General features: G+C 50.2%; 1 protein-coding gene across 2 annotated transcripts in view; it reads left to right on the plus strand.

Annotated features, from left to right (window-relative positions):
- UCK2 (uridine-cytidine kinase 2) overlaps positions 1-27455 on the plus strand; it is a 78298-nt gene extending 50843 nt beyond the window's left edge. For both annotated transcript variants that reach the window (XM_053908951.1, XM_019465706.2), the window contains exons 2-7: positions 8889-9048; positions 9836-9932; positions 13525-13667; positions 19778-19875; positions 22027-22075; positions 23751-27455. In XM_053908951.1, the coding sequence (XP_053764926.1) occupies positions 8889-9048; positions 9836-9932; positions 13525-13667; positions 19778-19875; positions 22027-22075; positions 23751-23890 (687 nt within the window). In that variant the 3' untranslated portion in view covers positions 23891-27455. The remainder of the gene's footprint in view (positions 1-8888; positions 9049-9835; positions 9933-13524; positions 13668-19777; positions 19876-22026; positions 22076-23750) is intronic.
- The last annotated feature ends 545 nt before the right edge of the window (positions 27456-28000 follow it).

A 28000-nucleotide genomic window follows, 5' to 3' on the forward strand; every position in this document is an offset into this window, starting at 1 on the left:
GTACTGGGGCCATCCAGGACCCCAAGACTGGATGGCCTTATGGATATTACCAGGGAGCGTTGAGAAACCCCTCCCTGTTGCTACCATGCGGTTGGGCTGGGAGTCAAATCAGCATGTGTGAGCTGTGTTTTATCTTTAAAAGAAAATTTTTTTAACGTTTATTCATTTTTGAGAGAGAGAGACGGAGTGTGAGCAGGGAAGGGGCAGAGAGAGGGAGACACAGAATCTGAAGCAGGCTCCAGGCTCTGAGCTGTCAGCACAGAGCCCGATGTAGGGCTTGAACTCACGAACTGCAAGATCATGACCTGAGCTGAAGTCAGACGCTCAACCGACTGAGCCACCCAGGCGCCCCTGAGATGTGTTTTATCTTATCCAGGCCAAGCCACTGGTGTTTTGGTTCCCTCATGCCCGTAAATTAGAGCTTCAGCACTGTGGGGGGAGAAACCCCTGCCCCCAAAGGAGTGAGGTCATATCTGAGGGCCGTGTGGACACCATGTAAGTTAGCAGTGTATTTCTGACTTCATGGTAGTGACAGAAGGCTGCCAGCAAGAGTAACTGGGGTGACCAGCGAACAGTCCCCGAGGGAAGGAGCTCGAGGGGGTCCGCCTGCTCGAAGAGGCTAATAAGCATCTGGCCTTCTTGCTCGATTAGCTAATAGTGGTGGCAGGTTCGAAGCAGGTTGTTATCTGACGTCCACATCCCATTCTTAAGGCTGGGACATGAGGAGTCCACTCACTTCACCTGGAGCTGGCTGGCTCTTTTAAGCCCTGGCTCGGGTGGTTACTAGGCTTTTCTCCATCTCAACAGCCCTCTGTCTGATTCTGAAGCAGCTTACCGAGAGTGGGACAGGCATCTTGATGGGATTCCTAAATGCAGGGCAGCCTGTCCCTTTGTGTTCCGTAAAGTCGCCCGTGCGAAATACTAGCCCATTCCTCCGGGGACGCACCCAGCATAAAGACACATCCAGTCTTGGCGTCCTGGATGGCCCCAGTACCCACGCATTACAAATGGGTTCTGCTAGCCATAATATAATTACTACCACCCCCTCCATCATCACCACACACACACACACACACACACACACAAAGATCTAAATCAGAAACTCACGAACTCCTCGGTGCTGAGTTAACATTACTCTGAGCTTTCTGGCTCGTCTCTGTCCACCTTCCCAGCAGCTAAGGGTTGAGATGGAGAGTTCTTGACAAAGAAGCGACCCAGAGTTCAGCCGTCCTGTTTGGTTTGTTTCTTTTACTTATTCGGCAATGTCGGAACTGGACAGAAGACCTGAAGAATTAGATGTGTGTATGTGTGTTGAACAAACACGCACGCTAGAAATAGCAGTTAGATGGTGTCTGGGCTGTCTGAGCCACTCTCTCCACAAGAATCCTTTTTTAGAGAAATAATCCTTCCCATGGTAGTGCAAGGAACCTGTGGCCTCTCAGCTGGAACCGGCCGGCTGGAAGGGCGTGTTGCCTGCTTGCTCCCGGGGCTTCCCGAATGGGAAGTCTGTCTCTCTGAGTCGAGCACACTGTTCACATCTGGTGAACTGGCCGGATCAGTGGGTCCAGTGTTGGCCTGCTCTCAGAATTACACAGCCTTTGGGGCTCTCCTAGTTCCTGGCTTCTAAACAGCTAGACTGTTTTGAACAGACTCCAAGTTTAGGTTCTAAATCTCGAAAACAGTTGCGTGTGTGTACGTACTTTTGGCTTCTTTTCGATACATACATCACTTGCCTGCGTGTAGTTATCTGAAATTCTATGAAATTTACCATTATGTGGACTTTAATGATGCGGCGGGACAGAACTGTCCTCTATTTCTAACGAGTTCCCTGCCCCCATCACTGTTCTCTGAAGGTAGAGTACGTACGTTTATGGAGAGTGTCGGGGCTTTTGTTCTGGAAGAGTGAAAAGAATTGGGCATTTGAAGTTAGAAGACCTGAGATTTGAGATGCAGCTCTGTGACCTTGAGCAAGGCATTTAGCTTGATGGATTCTGTAAGCTTCAGGTTCCTCATTAGATAAAAAAAGAGATAAGATATCAACATCTTGTTGTAATGGAATTACAGGGAATGAGGTCTTCAAAATGCCATTCAAGTGAAGAAATTGTACATCCCCTTTACCGATTATTATATAAACAAATATATATTCCTCCCCCACCCCCTTTTCTAAAGATAACCTCATGTTGACCTTCACTTTGTATTCAGACAGCAACCCACTAGCTGGCTAGCTTATTCACCTTTAAAATAATATGCTAGAAGTGGCAAGAGCCAAATATATTCTGGATACATTGCACTGAATCTGGAGAGACCATGGAAAATTAAGCTCCGCTCTGGCTCCCGTGGGCAAAGTCTGTTTGCCTGAGAGGGTGCCAGTCAGTAAGAGGGTGAGCTCTGGGTTAGACCGGTTGGGCTGATTGCAGCCTGACTCCACTACCCATGCCCTGGGCAAGTCATATAACCTGTTGATGTAGAGAATGTTGGAGTTTGGAGCCAATGTCCAAGAAAGAATTCTTGAAGATGTCTTTGGTGCAAAAGGTGGTTTTATTAAAGCACAGGGACAGGACCCATGGGCAGGAAGAGCTGTCCCAGGATTGTGAGCAGTGACTGATTCTATGCTTGGGATCTGGGGGGAGGTAAAGGCGAGGGAAGTTTCCAGAAGGACTTTCATATGCTAAAGAAGATTGCATGGATCCTGGAGGCCTAGCACCTGTCAAGCTAAGGCGGTTTCTTCCTCTAGCAAAGCATTAACATTAAGACAGTTGAGAGATCCTGGAGGAATGTTACACTCTGCCTGTCTCAAGTATTTGTCAGTGGCTGGCTTGCAGATTATAAGAAAATTTAATTTTGGCTACCACTTCCTTCTGTCTTTGTTTCCCACGCGTCTTCACGTCGGTGGAGTGCATGTGATAATAATTTCTGTCACCTAGGGTTGTAATAAGTAAATGAGATGGTTTCCAAATACTGAGCCTAGTATCAGTAAAGAAGAAACCGCCCGTTTTGCTCTTGTTCTAATTAATAATAATGATTGCGCATAATGATTGTGGTAACATACCTGTTTCATAAAATTTACCGCCTTAGCCATATTAGTATTCGGTGTAGTCCCATCTGTGGGCAACGAATCTCCAGAAATTTTCCTCATGTAAAAGTGAAACTATATCCATTGAACAACTGACTCCCCAATTCCCCCTCCCCCCCCCCCTCCCCCTGGCGGCCTCTATTCTACTTAGTTTCTGTGAATTTGACTACTCTAGATACCTCCTATAAATGGGACCCTGCAGTATCTGTCTTTCTGTGACTGTAATGATTTTAAATGTTAGCCCGGCGTTGCGTCCTCGCCCAACTTTAGCTTTCTGTAAGCTCACGACCGTCTCCAACGCTCATCATTAATGAACTATTTCTTTTCTCGAGGGAATGAGACACCTCGCAATTCATTTTGTCCTGTCGAAGAAGGCAGGGTTAGGGGAAAGGGGCGTTAAAATGAAAGAGACATAAGAAGAGGACCTTAAATAAGGCAAAGACCACTCACTCCTGGCAAAGTGGAGCCTCTGTGCGCAAATTCAAAGCCATCCACAAGTAGAGGAAAACTGTCAGGAACTCCTGTGTACCTGCTGCCCCTGATTCAACAGCTGCCTAGGGTTTTTAGGGGCCGTTTTAAAAAAATGTTTATTTATTTTTGAGAGAGAGACAGCATGAGCAGGGGAGGCACAAGACAGACAGAGGAGACACAGAACCCGAAGCAGGCTCCAGGCTCTGAGCTGTCAGCACAGAGCCCGACGCGGAGCTCGAACTCATGAACTGTGAGATCATGACCTGAGCCGAAGTCGGACCTTAACTGACTGAGCCACCCAGGTGCCCCTCTAAGGGCTATTTTAAATAAGTTCCACAAGGAAGAAAATACAGTAAAACCTAGGGTTGCGAGTAACTTGTTCTGTGAGTGTTCAAGCAAACATTTCTAATAATCTTTTTAAAATGTTTTTTCATTCATTGAGAGAGAGAGAGGGGGGGGGAGAGTGCAAACAGGGGAGGGGCAGAGAGAGAATCCCAAGCAGTCTCCACATTGTCAGTGCAGAGCCCCATGTAGGGCTCGAACTCCGGAATTGTGAGATTATGACACGAGCCGAAATCAAGAGTCTGACGCTTCACTGACTGAGCCAGACAGGCGTCCCTCATCAATTTTAATTTGATGAACAAGCGACGTCTTGCAGTACGAGTAGTACACGATGCCGAATGCCACATGATCCCCACTGAGCCAAGGGTTCTTGCAATTCGCTTTGATAATACAAGTGCTTTGGATTACAAGCATGTTTCCGGATGAATTACACTCGCAAACCAAGGTTTTACCATCCTAGGAAAATCTAGATCAACCTAGAGGCAAGTGTTTCTGTGCTGGTGCATGCAGTGGTGTTTAGGATTTCTGCCTTGGGACTTCTGACTACCTTTTAGGTTGAGGGGAAGAAAAGAACCAGGACTGTAGCCAAGTCTTCTCACCAGCTTCCCATGTCCTTGAAGGATAGCACTTGTGACTTACAGAGGTGATTGTGATGGAGAACTTGGCCTAGGATGTGACTTAAATGAAGGTGGGCAAGTACTTTGGCAAGTAGGGTCGCCAAACAGGGCCATGAAAAAGCATGGAGCCTACGGCATGTAGCTGTGCACCAAAACAGCCATATTTTATCCTTGATGAGGAGTCGTTGTAAACACTGGCTTTCTAGATGTGCCCATTAACCTGATTTTATTGGGGTTACATCCATTTGTTCTAGGTTATACCTGGGTTAAGGGAAATGATTGTTTACCTGTAAAATTAGGCAATGTAACTTCTTTATATATACTTTTTTTTTGGTAGAAGAGAGATTACTCTTCGTATTTTAAAAAACATTTAGTGGGTTTTAACTATAAATAAAAAATACCATGATTTGAATCACCAGATATGTTAAATATATCTGGTCCCATGAATCCCTCTTTTCATTTTTGTTCTTTGGCCTTGCAAAAGTAATTCTATCTACTAATAAAAGCTGTAGGTGTAGGTTTTACCACCACCCCTTGCCCGGGCCCCCCTTAGCCTTAGGATGTAAGAACCAGATGGAAGTTAGGGAAAGGAAATTATGGGCTCATACCTGTGTAATAACATACAGTTTATAATTGTTTAGAGCCTTTGATTCTCTTGTGATATTTTCATTTTTGAATCTAGCTTAAGTCATGTGCAAGTTTTACCTCTCTATGATTTTTTCTTTTTGCCGACATAGCTCCTGTTCCACAAAACCTGTTTTAAATGCTTTTCTATTAATGTGCAAAGTTGTCAGAAAAGTAAAGTAGTTCTCAAATCATTAAGAATTATCAAAATATTGGGGCGCCTGGGTGGCGCAGTCGGTTGGGCGTCCGACTTCAGCCAGGTCACGATCTCGCGGTCCGTGGGTTCGAGCCCCGCGTCGGGCTCTGGGCTGATGGCTCGGAGCCTGGAGCCTGTTTCCGATTCTGTGTCTCCCTCTCTCTCTGCCCCTCCCCCGTTCATGCTCTGTCTCTCTCTGTCCCAAAAATAAATAAATAAACGTTGAAAAAAAAAATTAAAAAAAAAAAAAAGAATTATGAAAATATTGTTCTCTCAAAGATCCTTATGTTTTTTTAATTTTCAAAAAATAGTTATTTATTTTAGAGAGAGAGAGCGAGCGAGCACAAGCAGGGGAGGGGTAGAGAGAGAGGGAGACACTGAATGTGAAGCAGGCTCCAGGGTCTGAGCCGTCAGCACAGAGCCCGACACGGGGCTCGAACCCACGAACTGCGAGATCATGACCTGAGCTGAAGTCAGACGCTTAACCGACTGAGCCACCCAGGTGCCCCTAAAGATCCTTATTTGGTTGTGTGTTACAATTTGTCCAACAGGAAATATTGTGCAAAACAGTTTCACGTGCATTGACTAGGGCAACAGGAATGGCCGGTTCTCCTTATGCTTGTACAAATCAAGTGCATAGCTTATGAGAAATGTAACTTTTTATAGTTTTCCTGTTTTACCTTGTTAAAGCCAGTTGGTAAAATAGGTTCATTAGTGAAGCTCCCAAGACCGAACCCAAGAAATCTCTATGCCACTTTTTTCATCTCTTGTAATTAGGTCAGCCAACTCCAGAAGGGGGCGTGGCTATGGCTTGCAGGCTTTTTTGGTAATGTAGACGTTCTCATTTTTATTTTAATTTTTTAATGTTTATTTTTGAGAGAAAGAGAGAGACAGGGTGTGAGCAGAGGAGGGGCAGAGAGAGAGGGAGACACAGAATCCGAAGCAGGCTCCAGGCTCTGAGCTGTCAGCACAGAGCCCGACGTGGGGCTGGAACCCACCAGCCGTGAGATCAGGACCTGAGCCAAAGTTGGACGCTTAACCGACTGAGCCACCCAGGCGCCCCGACATTCTTACCTTTAAATTAATCTCTGTATAAAATGGAAAAAAAGAAATGAGCTATTTGTTAAATACTGTCCTTCACTGCCTCATTCTTTGGAAAACGCTTCTTCTTATGCTTTTCTGTTTATGAAGTGTATATATTATTGGAGGGGAAAAGGTAGATATTAGGTTCTATACCCAATTCCAATTCCATTGTGTGTGGGGGGGAGGGGCTTCCCCACATCAATAAGCAATTCTGGGACACCAGCAGGGTATCTGAGAATTCACCTCAATAAGTCTTTTTAAAATTTTTTAAAATGTTTATTTTGAGAGAGAGAGAGAGTTTGGGAGCAGGGGAGGGGCAGAGAGCGGGACATAGAGAATCCCAAGCAGGTTCAGCACTGTCAACGCAGAGCCTGACATGGGGCTCAAACTCACGAACCGGGAGACCAGGACCTGACCTGAAATCGAGAGTCGGATCTTTAATCAGCTGAGCCCCCAGGCGCCCCCTCACCTCAGTAACTCTGACACTGTCTACCTGGAGACAGCATCATGTCCCACAGGTTAAGGGCTCAGCCCTGCAAGACCGCCCTCCACCCCCTCTGCCCTGACTTCAGGCATCAGTGGACAGCCCAGGTTGTCCCCTGTGCTCCTGGCTGACTGGCCATGGATCGAAGGTTCCACCGGCCCCCTCCTTGGGTTTGATTAATTTGCTAGAGCAGCTCACAGAACCCAGACATTTTACTTCCAGGGTTACCAGTCTGTTATAAAAGGATGTCACTCAGGAACAGCCAGGTGGTGGAGATGCTTGCACAGGGCGAGGTGTGGAACAAGAGTGCAGCTTCAGTGCTCTCTGAGTGTGCCACTCTCCCCGCACTCCCACGTGTTCACCAAGCAGGAAGCTCACCAAACCCCATCCACTTGGGTTTGTATGGAGTTTCATTACATAGGCATGACTGATTCTGTCCTTGGTGTTGGCCATTGACTGAGCCTCCAGCCCCTCTCCTCTCTGCTCTCCTCTCCCTGGAGGTCAGGGTGGTGGGAGTGAAAGTTCTAACCTGCTAATCACGTGCTTGGTTCCCCTGGCAACCAGCCCCTATCCTTTGGTGCTTTCCAAAGGCTACCTCATTAACATAACATAGACACTTGTCGCCTGCTGCTCTTCCCTTAGGAAATGCAGCGGTTTTAGGAACTCTTGGCCAGAAATAGGAGGACTAAATACATGTCTCTTATCACCAGTGACAATGTCACAGGTAGATTTGTCTTGCAAGCCACACAACACAAAGCATGTAGGTTTGAGTTCCTTCTGGCTCCCCCATTCTGAGCTGGCATCCCCCAGTGTTTTAGGTGTTGGTGATGTTTTGTGTCCCATGTCACTCCAGTCCGTAAGTAGTGGCACACATCTGTGAAGAAGCCTCCACCGTGAGTGTGAACAAGTCCACGGCTATGCACTAGAGCAAGAGTAACCCACCGAAGTGGGCTGAAAGCCACGACCTTGGCCCTACTGCTAACTGGCCACGTTCTCTGGTTGCGGTTTTGATTTCTACATGGACGTGCCATCACTTCATGAGGCCGTTGTGAATCATCAGTGTGCTCTCTTTCCACTTTCTGCTGTCTGTTTTGTGTATCTATGCCAGGGCACAAGCAGGGATAAATAAATTTGCGTTCGTTTTTATTAGTGGCTTTAGAAAAGACTTTACGGAAGAGGAGGTAGAAATGACTGCCCTCCTCTCTGCTGCTGTCCCTGAAGACACCTGAGAGTAGTAAGCTGTGTTTAGTGTGAGAAACGAGCCCACCGACCCAATCAAAGGAGGGACGCGGAGACTCGGAGCACAGTGAAGCAAGGCTTCAATCATTGTTTTGCACGAGCAGGTGTCTGATGGACAAGCAGTTACAGCAGACAGTTTATCTCCTAGCGTGTAAGTCCCTCCCTTGGTTCCTTATTGGCTGAGTACTACAGAGGCAAGCCCCTCCCCTGGTTCCTCATTGGCTGAGTACTACAGAGGTTACAACTGACCCGGAAGTCCCCTTTGCCCATGTAAGGCAAGAAGTTGTTTGATTGTAACAATGTACATTCCCTGTGGTGACCCAGAGACTTTCAGCCCCTCCTCCTTTTGTTCTTTGGCGCATGCTCATTGTATGGCCTGTGAAAATAAGCCCGCAAACAGAGAGGGAAAGAAGAACCAGGAAGTGAAGTGTCTAAGGGTTGGATACCCATTGTTGGCGGGATTCGCACATATTTCCAATAGGTTGTAAACCTACCGTTAACTAAACAGCACAGCGTTTTTTGGTATTTCTGAAAATGAATCATCTCCTTTACTGCTCACATTTAGGAAAGGGAGGAAGAGACTTTGGGACCTCCAAACTTCCCTCTCAGCAGGCTGTCTCTGTCCTTTAACCTTCTAATCCATCATTCAAGATGGCAGCCTTTGGAGTTTTCCTTCCAGAAGGCCTTGCTTAGGGCATGTTCATGAGTTAGTGACTCTGCACTCCCCTTTAATCCTTGGTGTTATGTTCTCTCCTCCAGTCTTCCGTTTGTGCTAAGATTGTGCAGCTCCTGGGACAGAATGAGGTGGACTGTCGCCAGAAGCAGGTGGTTATCCTGAGCCAGGATAGCTTCTACCGTGTCCTCACTTCGGAGCAGAAGGCCAAAGCCTTGAAGGGCCAGTTCAATTTTGATCACCCGGGTGAGTCAGGAGTTGAAGGTGTGTGTGTGCTGGTTCACTGAGGGAGTTGTTTAACCTCTTGGAACCTGCTTCCACCTGTAAAAGGGAGGATTACTAAATACCTTGCGGGGTTATGATGGGGCTCATATTAAAGAAGGCATTTTGAAACACATCACACATTGCATGACTTTGTAAATACTGATTGAATCTGCATCTGAACGAGGGTGACTCCATAGGAGTCTGTTATTTGAGGTTGGCCAGACACAGGCTAGCACAAACACATCTGCCTCCTCTGACCCGAAGCCCGTGTCACACCCTCCTCCCCACCCGCGCACACGTGCGCATGGCATGGTGTGAAACTCACTGGCAGAAAGGACTAAGGAGGGTCCAGGATGTCTGACAGAGTGATTTTGGCCCTGATGGTCCCAGATCAGCACATTGCCCTTTAACTGGCTTGGGTCCTTGTAACCATTGGAATCAAAACCTGTTGCCTCCCCGTGTCGCAAGTATGCTTTCCAGGTTAACTTATGCCAGTGCCCAAGGCAGCAGCTGAACTTGGAGGAGAGTGAGGTCTGAAGCCAAGGGTGGGATAGAAAGGTAGAAAAAAAGCAGGGTCTCAGAACTCATTCATGTGTTCTATTTTGAGTCACAGGGAGTTTGCCTTCTGCTTTGGGTAGAGATCTGGCTTTTTGGGGTGGGTGTATATGCTCCTCTAGGGTGTGATATACATACATGAAATACATGTGTAAGATTATAGGATAAATCGTTTTAAAATCGAGAAACATTTTAACAGTTTGGTTTCCTTCAGATGCCTTTGACAATGAACTCATCTTCAAAACACTCAAAGAAATCACTGAAGGGAAAACAGTACAGATTCCCGTGTATGATTTTGTCTCTCATTCCCGGTAAGTGACCTGCTCTGGGCTGGGCGTTATTTCTTGTAGTTCCCCAAACATTCCCGTTTGTCAAGTTGCAGCCAGGGTCCTCCCCTGTCTGGTACCCACTGCAGCCTGTTAGCATGTGCGTGGGTGGGCACGGCTTGGGGACTTTACCCAGCGCTTCCTGGGACTGTCTGCTTATCACGATTTGCTAACTCTAAAGGGACAAGTTCACGAATTTGGGCTCAGGTGAGGGGCTACGTTTTGTCCTGATTTGTCCTGATTCACATCCCTGAGCTGCTGTTCCTGGAATAAGATGTAAAGGGGCTGGGCAGAGGACACAGGAAGAAGAACAAAGGAAACTGTTCTTTCTTCTCTCCTGGTTTACTTTGAATTGGACCGTGCAGAGAGGTGTGAGGGCGCTGAGGTCACCAGAGATGGGACACTGAACTCTCGGGAGAGCTTCTCAGTCCTGTCCCTTCCGCGGCTCTGTGTTTGTGCTCCTGATTAGGAATGGAGGAGTGTGGCTTGACCTCCGTCCTGTCTTCCTTCCCTCTGCGTGGTTGCAGGGGGCTCCTGGCCAGACCCCCCCCAAATTCCTTCGAGCCTCCAGGGACTCTGCTCACTCAGGACTTCCCAGGCAGACGCTAAACTTCTGACTGGTATATCAACCGCACGTAGTCGCTCCATATTCTGGGCTACAAATTGCTCAGTAAGTGTTGTTTTCAGCCCTTTGCTCTTTTGAAGGCTTCTCCCACCTGGTTATCATTCCGCCTTCTTCTTGATTCCTTGACTTCGTTCTCTCCAGCGGAATTATTTATTTATTCATTTATTTTTTAACATTTATTCATTTTTGAGAGAGAGAGAGAGAGAGCGAGCGAGCATGAGCAGGGGAGGGACTGAGAGAGAGGGAGATGCAGAATCTGAAGCAGGCTCTAGGCTCCGAGCTGTCAGCACAGAGCCTGACGCGGGGCTTGAACCCATGAACCACGAGATCATGACCTGAGCCAAAGTCAGGCACTTAACTGACTGAGTGCCCCTTGGGTGGAGTTTTTTTTTTTTTTTTTTTTTTAAATGGGAAATTAGATTTCATCTTTTACTACCACATATTTCTATAATTTTCTTTTGTTTAATGTAGTTTATTTTATTTTTTAAAATTTAAGTCCAAGGTAGTTACCATATGGTGCAATAATGATTTCAGGAGTAGAATCCAGTGATTTATCCCCCGCATAGAACACCCAGTGCTCATCCCAACAAGTGCCCTCCTTAATGCCCCTCCCCCATTTAGCCCATCCCCCACTCAGCACCCCGCCAGCAACCCTTAGTTTGTTCTGTGTATTTAAGAGTCTGTTATGGTTTGTCTCCCTCTCTGTTTTTGTATTTTTGCTTCTTTTCCCTTATGTTCTCTGTTTTTTATCTTAAATTCCACATATGAGTGAAAACATTTTTTTTGTCTTTCTCTGACTAATTTCGCTCAGCACAATACACTCTAGTTCAATCCATGTTGTTGCAAATGGCAAGATTTCATTCTTTTCAATGGCCGAGTAATATTCCGTTGTATGTATAAATCACATCTGTACATTCATCTGTTGATGGCCAAATATTTCTATAATTAAAAGCCCATCCTGAGGCGCCTGGTGACTCAGTCCCCAGTTGAGTGTCTGCCTCTTGATTTCGGCTCAGGTCATGATCCTAGGGTCATGGGATCAAGCCCGGCACCTAGGTCCACACTAAGCGCAGAGCCTGCTTAAGATTTTCTCTCTGCCCGTTCCCCCCATCTTGTGTTTTCTTTCTCTCTCTCTCTCTCTCTCTCTCTCTTTCTCTCTCAAAAAAACCAAAACAAAACAAAAATCTGGAGTTCTATCACTGTTCTAAGAGAATATCTTCTGACCTTACTCACCTGGTCCTTTATTGCTGTCATTTACACCCCACATTTTGCCACTTTGGCATTGTTCTAACAGTGCCTGCCTTGGAAATTAGACAGGAACCCAAGGGTCTGAGCTAAGAAGGAATCGAGGAGTGTTTATGGGAAGGAAGTTCAGTGCATCCTCTTGGGTTGGTAGCTGCTGGCTTCCCTGTGTTTGCACAGAGAAACCTCTTGTCCTTTCTCTTTTATATAAAGTTTATTTATTTTGAGAGGGACGGTGACAACGTGAGTGGGGGAGGGGCAGAGGAAGATGGAGATTCCCAAGCAGGCTCCACACTGCCAGCGCAGAGCTCGATGCGGGGCTCGAACCCTCGAAACTGTGAGGTCATGACCTGAGCTGTAACCAAGAGCTGGATGCTTAACCAACTGAGCCACCCAGGCGCCCCTATTGGCTTTTTTTGGTTTTGTTTTTAGTTTTCTTTCTTTATTTATTTTGAGAGAGAGCGTGCGAGCCAGTGAGCATGAGCGGAGGAGGGGCAGAGAGAGAGGGAGAGAGAGAAAATCCCCAGCAGGCTTCGCACAGTCAGCATGGAGCCCGTCGCGGGGCTCGATCTCACCAACCGTGAGGTCATGACCTGAGCCGAAACCAAGAGCCAGACGCTTAACGGACTGAGCCACCCAGGCGCCCCGATGGACGTATCGTCTTAAGGAACTTAAAAAATAACGCTTTGTTCGGTTTTATTCACCAATGCCCGCGTGAGGAGTAAACCTTGCGGTGGTAATCATGACTTCCCTCTCTGACTTTGGAGCAAGAGGCAGTAGGTGACAGTGCAGCGTAGGGTGGTAAGGACAGAGTCAGATGGTAAGAATGCTCTGAAGATGCAGGCAAGGCGCAGCTCGGCCCACAGCCTCCCTTTATCCACAGCCTCCCTTTATCGCTTTTGGCAACAGAACCCGCCCCGCCCGCCTTGCTTTTGAAAAGCCCTCTATTTGCTAATATCTGCCTTGGGCTACCCAGCCCTGCGGGGTAGGTGGTGATGCAGGACCCCTGCATCAGTGACGAGGGGGAGGGAGCAGCGCCCTGCAGCCCTGGACCCCACAGGCCCTGACCCACGGCCACGGCCACGGCCACACCATGCCATGCCATGCCACGGTGCTGCTGCCAGCTGTAGGGGCCGACCCCACAGAGCTCCGGAGTCTTTCCTTCCCTGGAGATGCTTCCTCCCCTCTCCTCTCTTTACAACTTCCTTTTCGCCTCCCTCCCTCCCTCCCTGCCGGCCCTTCCTCTCCTCTCCAGTTGCCTCAGGACAGCGGGGAAGGGGTAGGGTTGTTGGGAGAAAACTGTGACGTTCTGTTTGTGAAAGCTCCGGGTTAGGTTCCATAAATGCCCGTGCACGAGAGCATTCCCCCAGACGCCTCCGGAGAAAAGAAGAAATCGCATCTGCTTCTGTCTGTCTCTGTTGTGCGTTCAACAAACAGCAGGCTGTTTATTCCAAGGAGAGGGATGACGGGCTTCGATTTCTGCTTTATGGCCAGAGCCCAGAAGAACTGGTCAAAGGGGACCTTTGCCCCGGTGCTGCTGGCCCTTTGGTGGGTCTTCAATGGTGGTCCGAGGGCTCTGCCAGGCTGTGTTAGCTCTACCCCCTTTCGGTCCTGCTGTAGGAAAGGACCCCAGACTCCCAGACAGATGCTGTTCCTGCCCTGTTGCCCACTCTGCCCAGTTCGGCCCGTCATGCGCTCTGTGTTTTGCAGGAAGGAGGAGACGGTCACTGTCTACCCTGCAGACGTGGTGCTCTTTGAAGGGATCCTGGCCTTCTACTCCCAGGAAGTACGAGACCTGTTCCAGATGAAGCTTTTCGTGGACACAGATGCCGACACGCGGCTCTCCCGCAGAGGTGCGTTCTAGAAAGCCCCCAGTGGCTGCGTGGGTGGCCCAGCCCAGCCGAGTCCAATCAGCTCCAGGGCATCCTGCTGCCCAAACATTTGGTGACCTCTGAGAAGGGATTAGTCACTGTTTCAGATAACGGAAGGCTTGTGAGGTCACAGAGGTGAAACGAGAGGTTTACGTTTTGGTTTCGCTGGAAAAAGGTTTGGTTAAATGCCCAGTTCTTTCTGGTTTTCCCACAGGCATCGTAATCTACACCGGAGCTAACTGTAGGAGGTGTAGGTGCAGGAGTGCCCTGTGCCTGTGGCACCAGGCTGCTTCTCTAGCCCTTGATTTTCCAGAAAGCTCTGTGGAGGTTTTGTCATTCTGTCCAGCCGGCTGTGGAGCAAAGTCGGTCGGTCAGTTCCTCTGCAGGGCTGTTTGGGAGTGTGCTTGTGCGAGTCCCCATGCCAGGGGGTCCCAAGGACACAGAACTGCCCTTCGGTGGAGAGGAGAGCCTTTGCCTCCACCAGAGGGATTGGGAAGCTTCATGCAGGGTGTGGTAGAGTGATGACGAGACAACCCAAGTCACATGGTGCAAATATAGACACACGGGGCTCGTGCATTCATTTCTAGAGACACTAGAAATTGCTTGATGCAGATTGTGGGGACTGTGGCTTCTGATTTGGTTCCTGGCAGAGGAGGGAGAGGTACCAAGGGGTTTTGAGCAGGGGTGGGGAGGGGAGGGCTGGGGGGCTTTCGGAGGGGTGAGAAGGTACCAGCAGAGTTAGGAAAGGACACCCCCCATGGGGGCAGCGGGTGGGGGCGAGGAAGGCTTCGAGTCCGCATCGTGTGGAAGAGGAACATGACCTAGGAAGTGACAAGGTGGCTCCTAGTCAGAGAGCAAATCCTGGGCACTTTGGAGTTTTGTAAGCTCCAACCCAGAGCCTTCTGACCTCAGAGCCTGTGACGTTTTCTCTTCTCGGTTCACAAAACCAACTTGGAGTTTATCTCCATCAGTCCTCTCATGGCAAGAACTATAAGTGAAACCAGCAGAATCCAGGGAAATGAGTTTTGCCCTCCCAGGTAGTAGTGTCTACACTCTACTAAGTGAGTTGTTGTTACACTTCCACTCCCAGGTGGGGTGGGGGAGGGGTAGAACTCCATGATGGATAAAAGGAGACTAGGAGGCCCATATTCTAGCCCCATAGCCTCCAGCTACCTTTGTGACTTTGGTGGCCCTTGTGACTCCTGTAACCTCCCAGGCTTGGGTTTCTTTATGAGGGAGGCAAGCCTGTTTTTTGGGTCAGGACTCTGGCCAGGTAAGAAGTTCCGTGGTCTTTTTTAGTAGATAATCGAGGCCTGAGGCTGACGGTCCATCACACAGCTGTCCCAGGGCCTGGTTTATCACCTCAGTCCCCAAAGCCAGGCCTTGCCTTGGGTGATCTGCTGGATGTCCCCATCAGTCTGCCAAATCAGGGAAGCAGTATGATGCTCCAGGGGAAGAAATTGGAATCAGAGGAACTGGACTTAAATCCTGATTTCACCATTTCATAGACGTGTGACCTCGGGCAGGTTATGCATTAACTTCTTTGTCCCTCATAAATAGGAATCACCCCAGTGGTCGATCATGTCAAGATCAGGACCCCTGGGTTGTGATGATCAGAGGTAACGTGGGTAAAATGCCGGGTGGCGCATTAGTTGATAACAATTGCTGGGTTAGATCGGAAGTCCGCTTTGATAGATGGTAGGTGTTCTGTTTTCCTGAGTTTTCCCGGCGGGACTAGTCGGAACCTGTGAGCGGTCACATTCTCACGAGCTGGGATGCGAGGCTGATACCATCATTTGGTCAGCGCGTGGTACTAAAGTCCCAGGGGCTGAAGTTGTGCTTGAGGGAGCAGGATGTGTGAGGTGTGGCACAGGAGATGAGGACCAAGATTTGGGAATAGAGAATTCAGCGTCCTTGGAAATCAGACGACCTTGGCCTTTAATTCAAACAGATCATCATGGCGCGGATGACACAGAGAATTCTCCCTTGCTCCCTGGTGCTGGGATCCTGCTGTGACAGTGAGGATGGTGGCCTCCTGTGGGTTTCTCTGGGTCGGTTCAATGACCCCTGCAGGGAGGCTTCCACTTTCTCTCCTATGCCTTCTGTCTTCTCAGGTCACCCGCTGGAGAGTTATTCTCCTGGTAGACTTTCAGGGCCTTTCCACATGCTGTTTCTACAAACTCTGTCCACATAGGACCAAAACCATGCCTGGCATGTGCTTTGGGGGATGGGAGGGTGTGGGGTAAGGGAGAGGGTGGGTTAGTCAGGAGCAGCTGCTGGGCCTAAGAACATTCCTGGAGACTTGAGTAGGTGCCGCAGTTTCACCCTTCTGTGTGTCATACTTCCTGGGCCGGTGACCCTTATGATCAAAGTTGACCTTCCCTTGGGAGGGGGGATTTGCCTTTGGTCCAGGCAGCCTTGGAAAGACCTCCCTGCATCCCATGGGAACCCCTTGTACTTTGGGGAATTGGCTTCTTCCAGCCTTCATCTTCCCTCCGTGTGTGTTATTGACTCCCACCCACCCTTGAACTCGGGGACAGGGAAGAACTGAGGCAGGGGTCCAAGGTCCCCTGACACCTACTCTCTCTCCTGCCATAATTCTCTATGTCCGGTTCCCATAGCATCAGGGCTCTGGTGGACGGTCAGTCTCTTCTATTGCTAGAGTAACACATCTCCTCAACTAATTAAAACAAAAAAAATTTTTTTTTTTTTTAAATTGGTCATTTTTTAAATTTTTTTTTTCAACGTTTTTTATTTATTTTTGGGACAGAGAGAGATAGAGCATGAACGGGGGAGGGGCAGAGAGAGAGGGAGACACAGAATCGGAAACAGGCTCCAGGCTCCGAGCCATCAGCCCAGAGCCTGACGCGGGGCTCGAACTCACGGACCGCGAGATCGTGACCTGGCTGAAGTCGGACGCTTAACCGACTGCGCCACCCAGGCGCCCCAACAAAAATTTTTTTTTAATGTTTATTTTTGAGAGAGACAGAGCACGAGCAGGGGAGGGGCAGAGAGAGAGGAAGTCACAGAATCCGAAGCAGGCTCCGGGCTCTGAGCTGTCGGCACAGGGCCCAATGTGGGGCCCGAACCCATGAACCGTGAGATCATGACCTGAGCCGAAGTTGGACACTCAGCCAAATGAGCCACCCAGGTGCCCCTTGACTAATTTTTAAAGTGAATTGGCTTAACCACGAAGGAATTGTATTTATCCTGGGGCCTTCTGAATTTCGTTCTTGGCTTTGGCTGGCCAGAAGGAGCACTTTGGAAAGGCTGCCGTGGAAGCCAGGCGGGGAAGGTGGGCGGACGTGTAGTGAGTTTCCTGCTCTTTACCCCCCTCCTCTGAAAGGGTCTTTCCTGGCCAAGCGAATGTGCCGAGGTCAGAGTGATCATCAAGGAGCTGGTTTGGAGTCCCTGCAGTTTCCGGTCTGTGCCAAGACCTTGTTGTGACTCAGTGCTTGGCTTGGCCCCATTTCCTGACTTCGCCCGAGGAGCAGGGCAGTTCCGCGCAGTGTTGTCTGGGCTCAGGGAGGGGTCTCGGGCTGTTGAAGGCGATAACGCGGTGGAAGCTTCTCCGAGAGCGGAGGTGGGTGATGCCTTTTGAATTTGCACATTCCCCGTGTCTGGGCAACATCCTCACCCATTTCCTGTTTCCTTTTCCAGGGTAGAAACTGTAGGAGGGCTCCTCTCCGTCTTCCCTGTTGCTCCCTTCTCCGCTGTGTCTTCCCACGTGTACCTCTCCCTGTGTTCCTAAGTGATGACTTTGAGAAAGTCTCTGCGTATCACTGTCTCTGTTTTCCAGTTCAGGAAAATGAGGTGCAGAAAGGTTGAGTAACTTGTCTAAGGTCACAGAGAGGTAAGAGTGGGGTCAGGATTCAAGTGCAGGGCAGTTTTGCCTGCATTGCTCTAGATGGTGGACGGGGAGGCAGCTCTGGGCTGCAGAGCTGGCTCCCCGTGACTTTCCTGCTCCATCCGCTTTCTCCCCGGCCCTCACTCGGTGACGCTGCGGGTGAAGCTCTCCGGTCTGCCGGCTACAAGGGAGCTGCAGGCCGGGGCCGAGGGCCGTGGCACAGCTACGGGAGAGCCCGTGTGCCCGTGTGTGCACGTTTGGGGGGGAGGTGGGGCAGGACAACGGTTCCCAGGCTGCTTAAAGCCGTCAGCACTTGTGTGATGCTTTGCATGGGAAACAAACCCACATCGGGCTTTCGCAGGGCTTTTAAGTAAAAGCAGCCCAAGTGCGGGCGTGTGTTTGTTTTTTTCCCCAGCTCTGATAACCCTTTGCTCCGGCTTCCTTTATTCTTTGTACTTTATCTGGAGACGTGAAGAATTGGAGGCCACGTCGCCTGTGTGTTTTGGCCGAGGGGAGCTCGTTAGCCGGCGTGCCAGGGCTCTCGAGGCCTGTGGGGGTGAGCCACGTGGCCGCTCTTGGGCCTTCTTCGTGGCCGAGCTGCCGGGCCCCGAGTCAGAATGCCCGGGAGCACCACTTCCTGGCTGGGGAGTCCTGGGGAGGCAGCGGGCGACCAGGAGGGGCTCTGAGGCAAGTGGTGACGCAGTAGCGGCCAACCAGCCATCTTGTGACCAGGGCTCACGCGGGAAAACGTCCTTGTAAGTTGCGGAGCTGGTAGAAAAGTCAAGTGGTGGTAGCGATATCACGTGACTCTGTGGAGTGTGGTCTTCGAGACCGTGTTCTAGCCATCTAATCTCATGGATGTCATGCCAGCCTGAATCTTAACCACGACCGCCCTTGCCCTGCATGTGCCTGTGTGCGGGGGTGCGCGGAAGCACAGAATTATCTGGAGACGTGGCTTTCCAGAAGTTCACTCACAAGTGTTCCCCGGTTTGTTTGCAGTGAGTTTCATCCCCTGCTGTGTCCGTAACTTGAGAAATGGTTGAGTCGAGGGGCCTTTGCAGATGGTTGTTGATGGTGGGACCCCGCTTTGGGGTGGGGGTGGAAGATGGAGGAACTGGGGGGCTAAGATTTAAGACGGGCCCCTGTAGGGCGGGGCCGTTTTCACCGAGAGATTCTTCTTCCAAACTCTCACTGCTGACTTTGGGGGAAACTGAGGATCAGGGTGGTTAGCAATGGAGCGGAAAACTAAGATTCCAGTCCCTTAGGGGGTCAGACCTTTTTCTGCTTTGTTTTGTTTTCACTTTTTAAAATGCTTGTTTTTGAGACACAGAGAGACAGAGCACAAGTTGGGGGAGGGGCAGAGAGAGAGAGAGGGAGACACAGAATCTGAAGCAGGGTCCAGGTGCTGAGCTGTCAGCACAGAGCCCGATGTGGGGTTCGAACCCATGAACTGTGAGATCATGACCTGAGCCGAAGTTGGACGCTTAACCCACTGGGCCACGCAGGCCCCCCGACCTTTTTCTGGTTTTTTTGACAACAGACTCTGTTAAAATAATAAAGATGTTTGACGAAAGCCCCTGGCTAACACTGCCCGAGAGGAAGAAGGTGGGCGATGACGAGTCCCTCTGGGTGGCCACACCATCTCTAAAACCATGCTTTTCTCATCTTTCACTAAGTGGTTTTCTCTTGGCAAACCTCTATGCTTGAGGTTAGCAGGAATGGCCGACCCAGCAGCTGGACCCTCTGCCTGCCCTCCACCCTTGGGGGGCTGGAAGCTGGGGGGAGCCGGGTGTGTAAGGTGGTACATCAGTAGGTCAGTGGCCTGTGCACAGGGTAAGTAAGTGCGAGGGGACGGCTCAAGGTGTGCGCGGGGCTCCTTTGCTGGGAGTCCTGCCACCTCTTGGGGCCCCATCTACTTCCTGTTACGAGCTCTGTAGGACTGTCCTGCTTTTTGTGTTGTTCACACTGAAATTTTATTCGGGTCCAATGCTGCTTGAAACACGAAGACTGTTGGCTCAGTGGACGGCCTTTGGTCATAGCCACGTGTGACGATAGCAATAAAAATGTAACTTGTTTTTCTTGAAGCTGCTGCCGACCTGCTCTTGGTCAAGTCTCTCGGGAATCCGGGCTGTGAATCATCCAGATCAATCGTGGAGTCCGTGTGAGCTGGGTCTGCCTCCTGAAGGGCAGACATGTGTTGGCTCATGCACCATTTTCTTGATTCTTGTTTTTCCTTTTCTTATAGTATTAAGGGACATCAGCGAAAGAGGGAGGGACCTTGAGCAGATTTTATCTCAGTACATTACGTTCGTCAAGCCTGCCTTTGAGGAATTCTGCTTGCCAGTGAGTTGTGTTCTTGGTTTGTTTTTTGTTGAATTTAGAATGTAAAACCTGATCGTACCAGTAAAGCTACATAAGTTGACGGAGCCCCCAGCCTGAATCCCATTCCTCTCTGGGTGATCCTCTATCCCGAAGTCCCACGAAAGGGCAGCCTTTGGGGCTCTGTGTGCTACCACTGTGTTCCCCACGAGCTGTAGGCCGCCATCGTTGTCAGAGTGGTCCTTCAGGGTCCTGCTGTCTGATTCCAGCAAGCTCTGCTCTCCTTGCTTGGCGGCCTCAAGGTGTGAGGGTGCGTCATGTCTCAGCACAGACTCGGCCATTTGGATCTTCAAAAGGTCTATGATGGTTGCAGTATTGGTGCAGGGAGGGCTCAGCTACCAGATATTTCCTTCTGAATCTCTTCTGCCACGACATTGAGGCCCCGCTTTGAGCTTGTCTTTGGCCCCTGTGTAAGTTCCCGTATGGGAAGTGTCCCACCATGTAAGCTTCCATCCTTCTGCCCTAGTATAGATTCATCTTTCCTCCTGTGGCAGCTGGGAACTCTCTGGTGGGGTGGCTTTCAGAGAAGGAAGGTTGAAGATATGGGGAATTTTTAGGCTTTAGTGAATCAGCCCTCAGCCTCCTGAGGACAGACAGGTGAGTGCTGAGAGGCGACCACCAGGGACAAAAGGTGTGGAGTGGTGGGAGGTTAGTGGTGGAGGAAAACGCAGGAGATGATGTCGTTTGACAAGGAGAAACGTTTAACTCAGGAGACTCTTGCACCTGTATCACGTGTCTTCCCCTGGTTGGCCTCCCCGTGGTCTAACTCCCTAACAATTTAATCATTAGGCTGTAAGACAGAGTGGGGAGATGTTGGGACTTAGTCTGATCTTGGGTGATCTCTTTTGAGAGAGTGGAATATGAGGGCATTGAGAAGAGGTGTAGAGTGAGGCTGAGTGTGGGAATTTCTCTGTTTCTCCTGGTAATTAACTTCTTTCTTTCTCCTGGAAAAATAGGATCTCCGACTATCTGTTCCTTTAAGTCTGTTAGTGAGGTTTTGCGTCAAAGCAGACAAGACTTTTTGTTTCAGATCGGGGACAGGTGGACTTTCTGAGTCAGCCTGAGTAACGCTGATGCCCTATTCATTCCCCCAGAGAGGATTGGGTCACAGGATCAGGTTTCTGGGTAGAGAGCACAGGGGACTGAGAAGCCAGGAAATTCTATCCATCCATCTATCTGTCTGAGGACTTCTGCTCTTTCCAACTTAAAAAGAACCCATGGTAAACTTGTGATTGTACATAAATTGGAGTTAACTGCCAATTTTCTGCTGTTTAACTTAGTTGTAATGGAGCTTAAAGTTCTGCATGTTTTCTGGGTGGTTTCTACTTTTTCCAGCCACTCTGTGCTCAGAGAAGATCAGGTCATTCCCATGTAAGCCAGGAGCTTGGACCTGATAAATTGCCTCCTTCGGGTTGGGTTTGGGCCGGACACACATGAATCTGAATGGTTTCTGTGTAGAAGCTGCCTGGAGTAAAGATGTCCATGGTCTGAAGTCATGGTCATGTGGTCTTAACCTAAACTTGGGTCATACACCAGGACATAGTTATTTGTAAATTGGTCCACAAAATCTCAGTAAAATAAAAAGCAAAAACGAAAACAAAAAAGGGAACGCTTCGAATTGTGGCTTTACTCGCCCCCCCCCCCCCTCCCCCCCCCCCCCCCCCCCCCCCCCCCCCCCCGCCAAGTGTGATAACAGAGCCAGTGAAAGTGGTCAGCAGTGGGGGTTGTTTTTTCCGGGGTTTACCCTTGTGTTAGGGTTAATGGTGTCACCTCTCAGACTGTGTCCACACGTCCAAGGTGAACTGCTTCCCTTTTCAGTTGGGTTTTTCTAATTCATATTTTTCTTAGTAGGGAGAAAGCAATTACGAGTTTCATTTCAAAGACCACGTTCTCTGTGTAGGTCATAAGCTTAAACTGTATTAAATATTAGTAATGAGAAATCAAGAGAAAGCTGATGTATTGTAGTTTAGAGAAAGGGACTAGAAGATAATTATGCCACCATGTGGGGTCAGTAGTAGGAAGGCTGACCCTTTCCCCATAGCCTCACATTGACAGGGGCGTGGGCCCGCTTCTCTGGAACCCCCTGTAATGCATTGTGAATATCTTTCTCCACAGACAAAGAAATACGCTGATGTGATCATTCCTAGAGGTGCAGATAATCTAGGTGAGTGCTGGTTGACGGTCCTCTCGTAGGGCATCACTTCTATTCTACTCTTTGTCAATCAGACTTTGGGGCAGGATGTGGTGACCAGACAAGGCTCCATGGACAGGGCCGAACCACTGGTCTGCTATTGGGAGCCAGAAAGAAATTTCTGCCTACATGCCTGGCCTTGGGAACAGGCCCCTTTGCATACGTGTGTGTGTGTGTGTGTGTGTGTGTGTGTGTGTGTGTGTGTGTGTGTATCTGTGTGTGCATCTGTGTGTGCGCGCGTGTGCACAGTGACAAATGGGAACTCGTGCTTCTCTGGTAGAAACCAGAGGGCTGGAGACTGTCTCTTGCTGTCACTCCCATGACAGTGGGATGACACTTGATGACAGAGGCCTTCCATTGAGGCCACCCTTCAGCCAAAACACAGTCCCTTAATTTAATTTAGAGTGACCGACTTTCCAGGTATCATTTATTTGTTGGTTTGGACTGGTCTAAGAAGTAGGGGTAGCTCTGGACTGAGGCAGGCTGGGGCACAGTTGATCTGTAAGAAGACTGCCTTCTCATTCTCTTTTTCATTAATTTCAATTTTCCCCCCATTTAAAAAGTTTTGTTTTTGTTTTTGTTTTTGTTTTTTGCTGAGCCATTTGGGAGTCCATTACAGCGATAACTCTTTCACAGTGTTTCGGTTTTTTTTTTTTAGTAATATTTATTGTCAGGTTAGCTAACATACAGTGTATACAGTGTGCTCTTGGTTTTGGGGGTAGATTCCCGTGATTCATCCCTTACATACAACACCCAGTGCTCATCCCAACAAGTGCCCTCCTCAATGCCCATCACCCATTTTCCTTACTACCTGCCCTCCCCCGCCCCCCCAATCAACCTTCAGTTTGTTCACTGTAATTTAAGAGTCTCTTATGGTTTGCCTCCCTCTCTGTTTCAGACTATTTTTTCCTCTTCCCTTCCCCCAGGGTCTTCTGTTATGTTTCTCAAGTTCCACATTTTAATTAAAAAAAAAATTTATTTTTAATGTTCATTTATTTTTGAGAGAGACCGACGGAGTGCAAGTGGGGGAGGGGCAGAGAGAGAAGGAAACACAGAATCTGAAGCAGACTCCAGGCTCTGAGCTGTGAGGCTCAGAGCCTGAGGTGGGGCTCGAACCCACAAACCGTGAGATCATGACCTGAGCCAAAGTCGGACGCTTAACTGAGCCACCCAGGCGCCCCATCACTGTATATTTCTTAAAGAGGAGGGCATTTTCATTCATAGCCGCAGAACACCCATCACATTCTGGAAAGTGAACATGGGGACAATCTCTTTTGGCAGTTCTGAGGAGAAAGGCCCCGTGGTTTTGTAGAACGGCCCTCGGTTTGGGTTTGTTTCCTCATGATTGCATTCGCTTTGTACCACCTGGAGAAGACTGCACAAGATGTGTCCTGTTCCTTGTGCATCGTCTCAGAAAGCACTTGATGCTTATTCCGATTTTGGTGACGCTCACACATTCATCACTTGCTTGAGATGTAGAATTTATTTCTAAAGCTGAGAAAAGAGAGTCCCGTGTTGCATTTCCTTTGGAGGAAAGCGCCTTCTGCGGGCTCAGCCTCTTCGGGATGGGGAGCTGGTGGGTTCCCTGGTAGAAGGGTTGTCTCCTCTCTGCCCTGCGTCCCTCACGCTGCCACCCTCTGCCCCACAGTGGCCATCAACCTCATCGTGCAGCACATTCAGGACATCCTGAACGGAGGGCTCTCCAAACGGCAGACCAATGGCTATCTCAACGGCTACATCCCGTCACGCAAGAGGCAGTCCTCGGAGTCCAGCAGCCGGCCGCATTGACCCCTGTCTCCCCCCGACCCGGCCCCTATCTTCAAGAGGCAGGAGGAGGGATCAGGAGGCGGTGTTCATCTGTACACGTGGTTTCCTATGACATTGCTGTATTTAAGAAAACACCATGGAGGTCACATGCCTTTGGTTTTTCTTTTTCTGTTTTTGTTTCTTTTTGTGCTTTGGAGCGGCGCAATGAAACCGAATTTGACCCTGAGCTTAAATGATAAACTGTGCCAACTACTGGTGATGCCTAATTATGAATCCAACGTGTAACCAGTTATAAATACATATATATATATAAAAGGATCTATTTTTGTGTAAATGTACAAATACTGTAAAGCTGTTTGCTGTAAGTATTCTGCAGGAGGGGCCTGTACTTGAGTGTCTGGGGGCTCGAGCTGGAGTCTTGGTCCAGTGGGGATTGCCCTTGTGATGCCCTTGTGATGGATCCAGGCGGGGCAGGCTCAGGCCTCGGTGTGGGAGGCTCGAGTGGCTCTGAGTGCCTGTGCCACTCAGTGACAGTGGACTTGGGAGCCTTGGGTTGTCCCCCTGCCACGGTGCCACCTTCCCGGAGCAGGAGCTCTGTGACGACACGTCGACAAGAGATACCCCCTTCTTCTTTCCTCCTCCTCCTCCTTTTTTTTTTTTTTTTTTGAGTGGAAATTAGGCAAGACCTCAGCTCAAAAATCAAACTCAGGGAAGAGGCCCACTGAAGAGAAACAAGTCTTCTGTGTTTTCTTCTTGCCCGATGCCCCACCTCTGGCCGCCTGGTAGCTCAGGGTCTCCTTCCTTAGCCACCCAGGCTCTCCGAAAGCCAGCGCCGCCTCTCTCTCCTTCCCTGACAGGGATTTGATGGGATCATTTCCCGGTAAAATACGAGGAGGAGAGAGTAGCAAGGTACCTACTGTAGCGTCCGAGGAAACACTGGTTCCTCCCGCCTCCCGGGGACGTCTACGGTTAGATTCCCTGGGCCTTTTCCCAGATTCCAGAGCACAGGTGGCCTCTTGAGTTCGGGCTTCAGAGGAGGGCTTCTGCTAGCGGCAGAGACGCTTGGTGGCCCCTCACAGGGTGGCGACAGCCCTGCAGGGGTTATTCACCGAGATGCGGGGCTTGGCTGCCGGATGAGGACAGCACGCACTTTCCAGCAGGAATTGTCACTCGCAGCATGACAGCCGCCATAGTTACTGGGTAGAGAGTTCCACCTTTCCTGAGGGCTCCCTCCCTGGGAGAAGTACAGATCCCTGATGATCCTTGCTGGATGGGGGGCAGGAAGTGGGGGGGACTAAGCGAGACCGAGACTGAGGAGTGTAGAGTCCTAAAGCCTCAGCTTTTAACTGCAGATGAGTCAGAGGCCTGCATTTCTCCCTCGACCTTCTCCGTGCTTGGGAGGCCACGGCCCGAAACGTTTTGGGGAACCCTCTCCCTCCATTGCTGTCCTAGCCCGTTGGAGCCGTTCAGGTAAACCTGACATAGCCACTCTCCCACCACACCGCCCTGCCCCCGAGACTTAAACCGCCGTCCAATTTGATTCCCCCTTTCTGGATTCCATTGGACTCCAACGCTGTTTTGCTGTTTCAAAAGAGTCAAACCTCCTCCCCGGCAGAGCTTTGCCACCCCTGAGTCATCCAGGAGACCGCAGCAGGCTCTGGAGGGAGCAGGGGAAGGCTCTCCGAGGTGCCCACGTTGAAGGCCAGTTCTGGATGTCTCAGAGTCTGTATTCTCTTTCTCGTCATGCCTTCGACAGTTCTGACATGAAGCGTGGGTGGCAGGCCTGGGTTAGGATCCTGAGGACCCAAGGCCTCGTGCCTTGATGGGGCCTCTCTGTGCCCGGGGGCAGCCCACTCCTGTCTGGGGGAGCCTTGGCCTTCCGGTGGGTAGCACATTCAACTTTACTTGAAGCTCCCAGGTGCCAAACCATTTAGTGCCTTGGCTGTCTGTCCCACTGCCTTGGAAGATGGATTCTTCTCATCTCTGAGCCTTGACTTTCTTAGCTGCTTCCTCATCTACCTGTGGTGTTGGGACCAAGCCTCCAGTGTCTCTGCTGGGAAACAGTGCTAGGCCTGCCTTGCCTCCAGGTAAAACTGTCACCAGTTCTTGGTGGCTTGGCTGGGGGCACTGGGGCAAGGAAGGGAGGAGTCTGCCCCTGTGTGGCCACCCCAGCATTTAGTCAACTGAGTGTCTGAGCTTGAGCCTTCTATCTGGCAAATCCTGGACGTGGTGTGTTGAGAGCCCTGGGATCTCTCCACTGGTGAGTCAGGGATAGGATCATTAGGCCAGAGACCATGACCTCAGTCCTGTGGGTCTTGTCTGCAGCCCAGGGAGGAGGGACCGACAAGCAGGGTGGGGATGATGTTGGTCATGTGTGCACGGGAGTCCCGTGGCTTCAGAGCTGCCCAATGGTGCTTGCTTCTTGCCCCCACCCCTGCCCAGGTATTATCCACAGACCAAGTGTTTAGGGAACACACATCCAAGCTTCGTGTCATGGGAAGGCATGACCTCCTACTCTTTCGCGCTAATAGAACTTGTGCTGACCCGGGTTTCTTTTCCTTGGGCAGCCGGAGGCCAGTGGGGACAGAGAGGTTGGAGTCTGTGTAAGGAACATGCAAGTGTTTGGACCTCAGGTGTCCTTTGGAGTGCCTAAGGTAGGCCCTCGAGGTGGGCCCCTGAACAGGCCAGGGGGCGGGTGCAGGGAAGGGTCTCCTGTTCACCCTTCAGAACCAATCGTTCCCACAACAGCCCGCTCCGGTCTCAGCCGCGGATGCTGCCCACCCGCCCCTTCTGGGCTCGGCACTGGACGCTTGTCCCCAGGCCTAGGGCGGGTTGCCAGTCTCTCATGAGGTCACTAGGTCAGGCTGAAGGCTTGCGTATTTCCCCGAGCAGGTGGGAACCAGCGGGGACTGGAGCCCAGTTGGTTTGTGGAGCCCCTCCTTTGCTGACCTGGTACAGCTTCCTCGATTTAGCACCCCTGACCTGTGCTGGCACCGAAGGCCCGCGGAGGGAACTAGTAGATTCTTGCAGGGAAATATTTCTGCCCTGGAGTCTCCCACCTGCCTGTCAGCGACTCCAGCACCAAGGGACCGTGCTGGGGTCAGTAGCCTAGGGCAGGTTTGGGATCGCAGGGCTGTGCTTCTGGGAAGGACTGGCTGGACTTCGGTCTAACGCTGCCTTTCCCCTGTCTCAGGGTGGGGTGGGGGCAACAGGCTTGGTGTCAGTGAAACAAGGGAGACAGCAGGTTGGGAAAAGGCCTGGAGTCAGTCTGGGGCTCAGAGTGCTCTTTGATCTTTGGTCTCGGGGCCCCATGCTGCCCTCCTGGGCCTCCAGGTGGCTGGCCTTCAGATCAGCTTCCTTGCTGCAGTTAGAGGTCACGAGTGCCTAGCTGGTCCTGCCTCAGGAACAGGGTGAGTAGCTAAATAAAGACGTAGGCATTTTTTGTTTTGGGTTTTTTTTTTCTTTCAGATACTTGGTCTTCCTCCCTTTCTTTCTACCCGCCCTGCCTTTATTGTTAGTAGTTAACAAAAATGACCGCATACTATGTACTTTGCTGTAAATAAAGTCTGAATGGAAAAAGAGCCAATTCTTGTCTCCTTTGTGAGGTTTGGGCAGGAGGAGCGGTGACTGAGGCCAGTGGCGGAGGGCACGCGGCCTGCCGTCACTAAGCCGCTCAGTCCCCGGCAGTCCTGGGCCAGACCCCAGACCGCAGCTGGCCTGGGATCCTGGACAGACGTACACTTGGGCATTTCTCCTGGTCCCTGTCCCTGTCCCTGTCCCCGAAAGCCAGGGCCAAGCTTTCTGGGAGGCTTCTGATCTCTGGGATGTTCTGGTTCTGAGTATCCCAGTCAGTGCAGCTCCTGCCTGGCGGTCTGCCCTGGGTCATTCGCCACCCCTTCCTCCACGCCCACAATGAAACTCCAAACAACCTTCCAAATGTAGAGAACTTGATGGGGGTGGTGGTGGAGGAGGTTTACCTTATAACAATGTGCGAAACTTCTCGGGTGTGTGCGTGCGCGTGAGCACTCTAAGCGATACAGCTATTGATACATATTAACCAGTGCAGATACAGTAAAACCTTGAGTTGCCAGTAACTTGTTCTGGGAGTGTTCTGCAAGCGAGCCAACGTTT

This window comes from Panthera pardus, unplaced genomic scaffold (assembly GCF_024362965.1).
Source record: "Panthera pardus isolate Hobbes unplaced genomic scaffold, ASM2436296v1 HiC_scaffold_21, whole genome shotgun sequence".
Taxonomy (NCBI): Eukaryota; Metazoa; Chordata; class Mammalia; order Carnivora; family Felidae; genus Panthera; species Panthera pardus.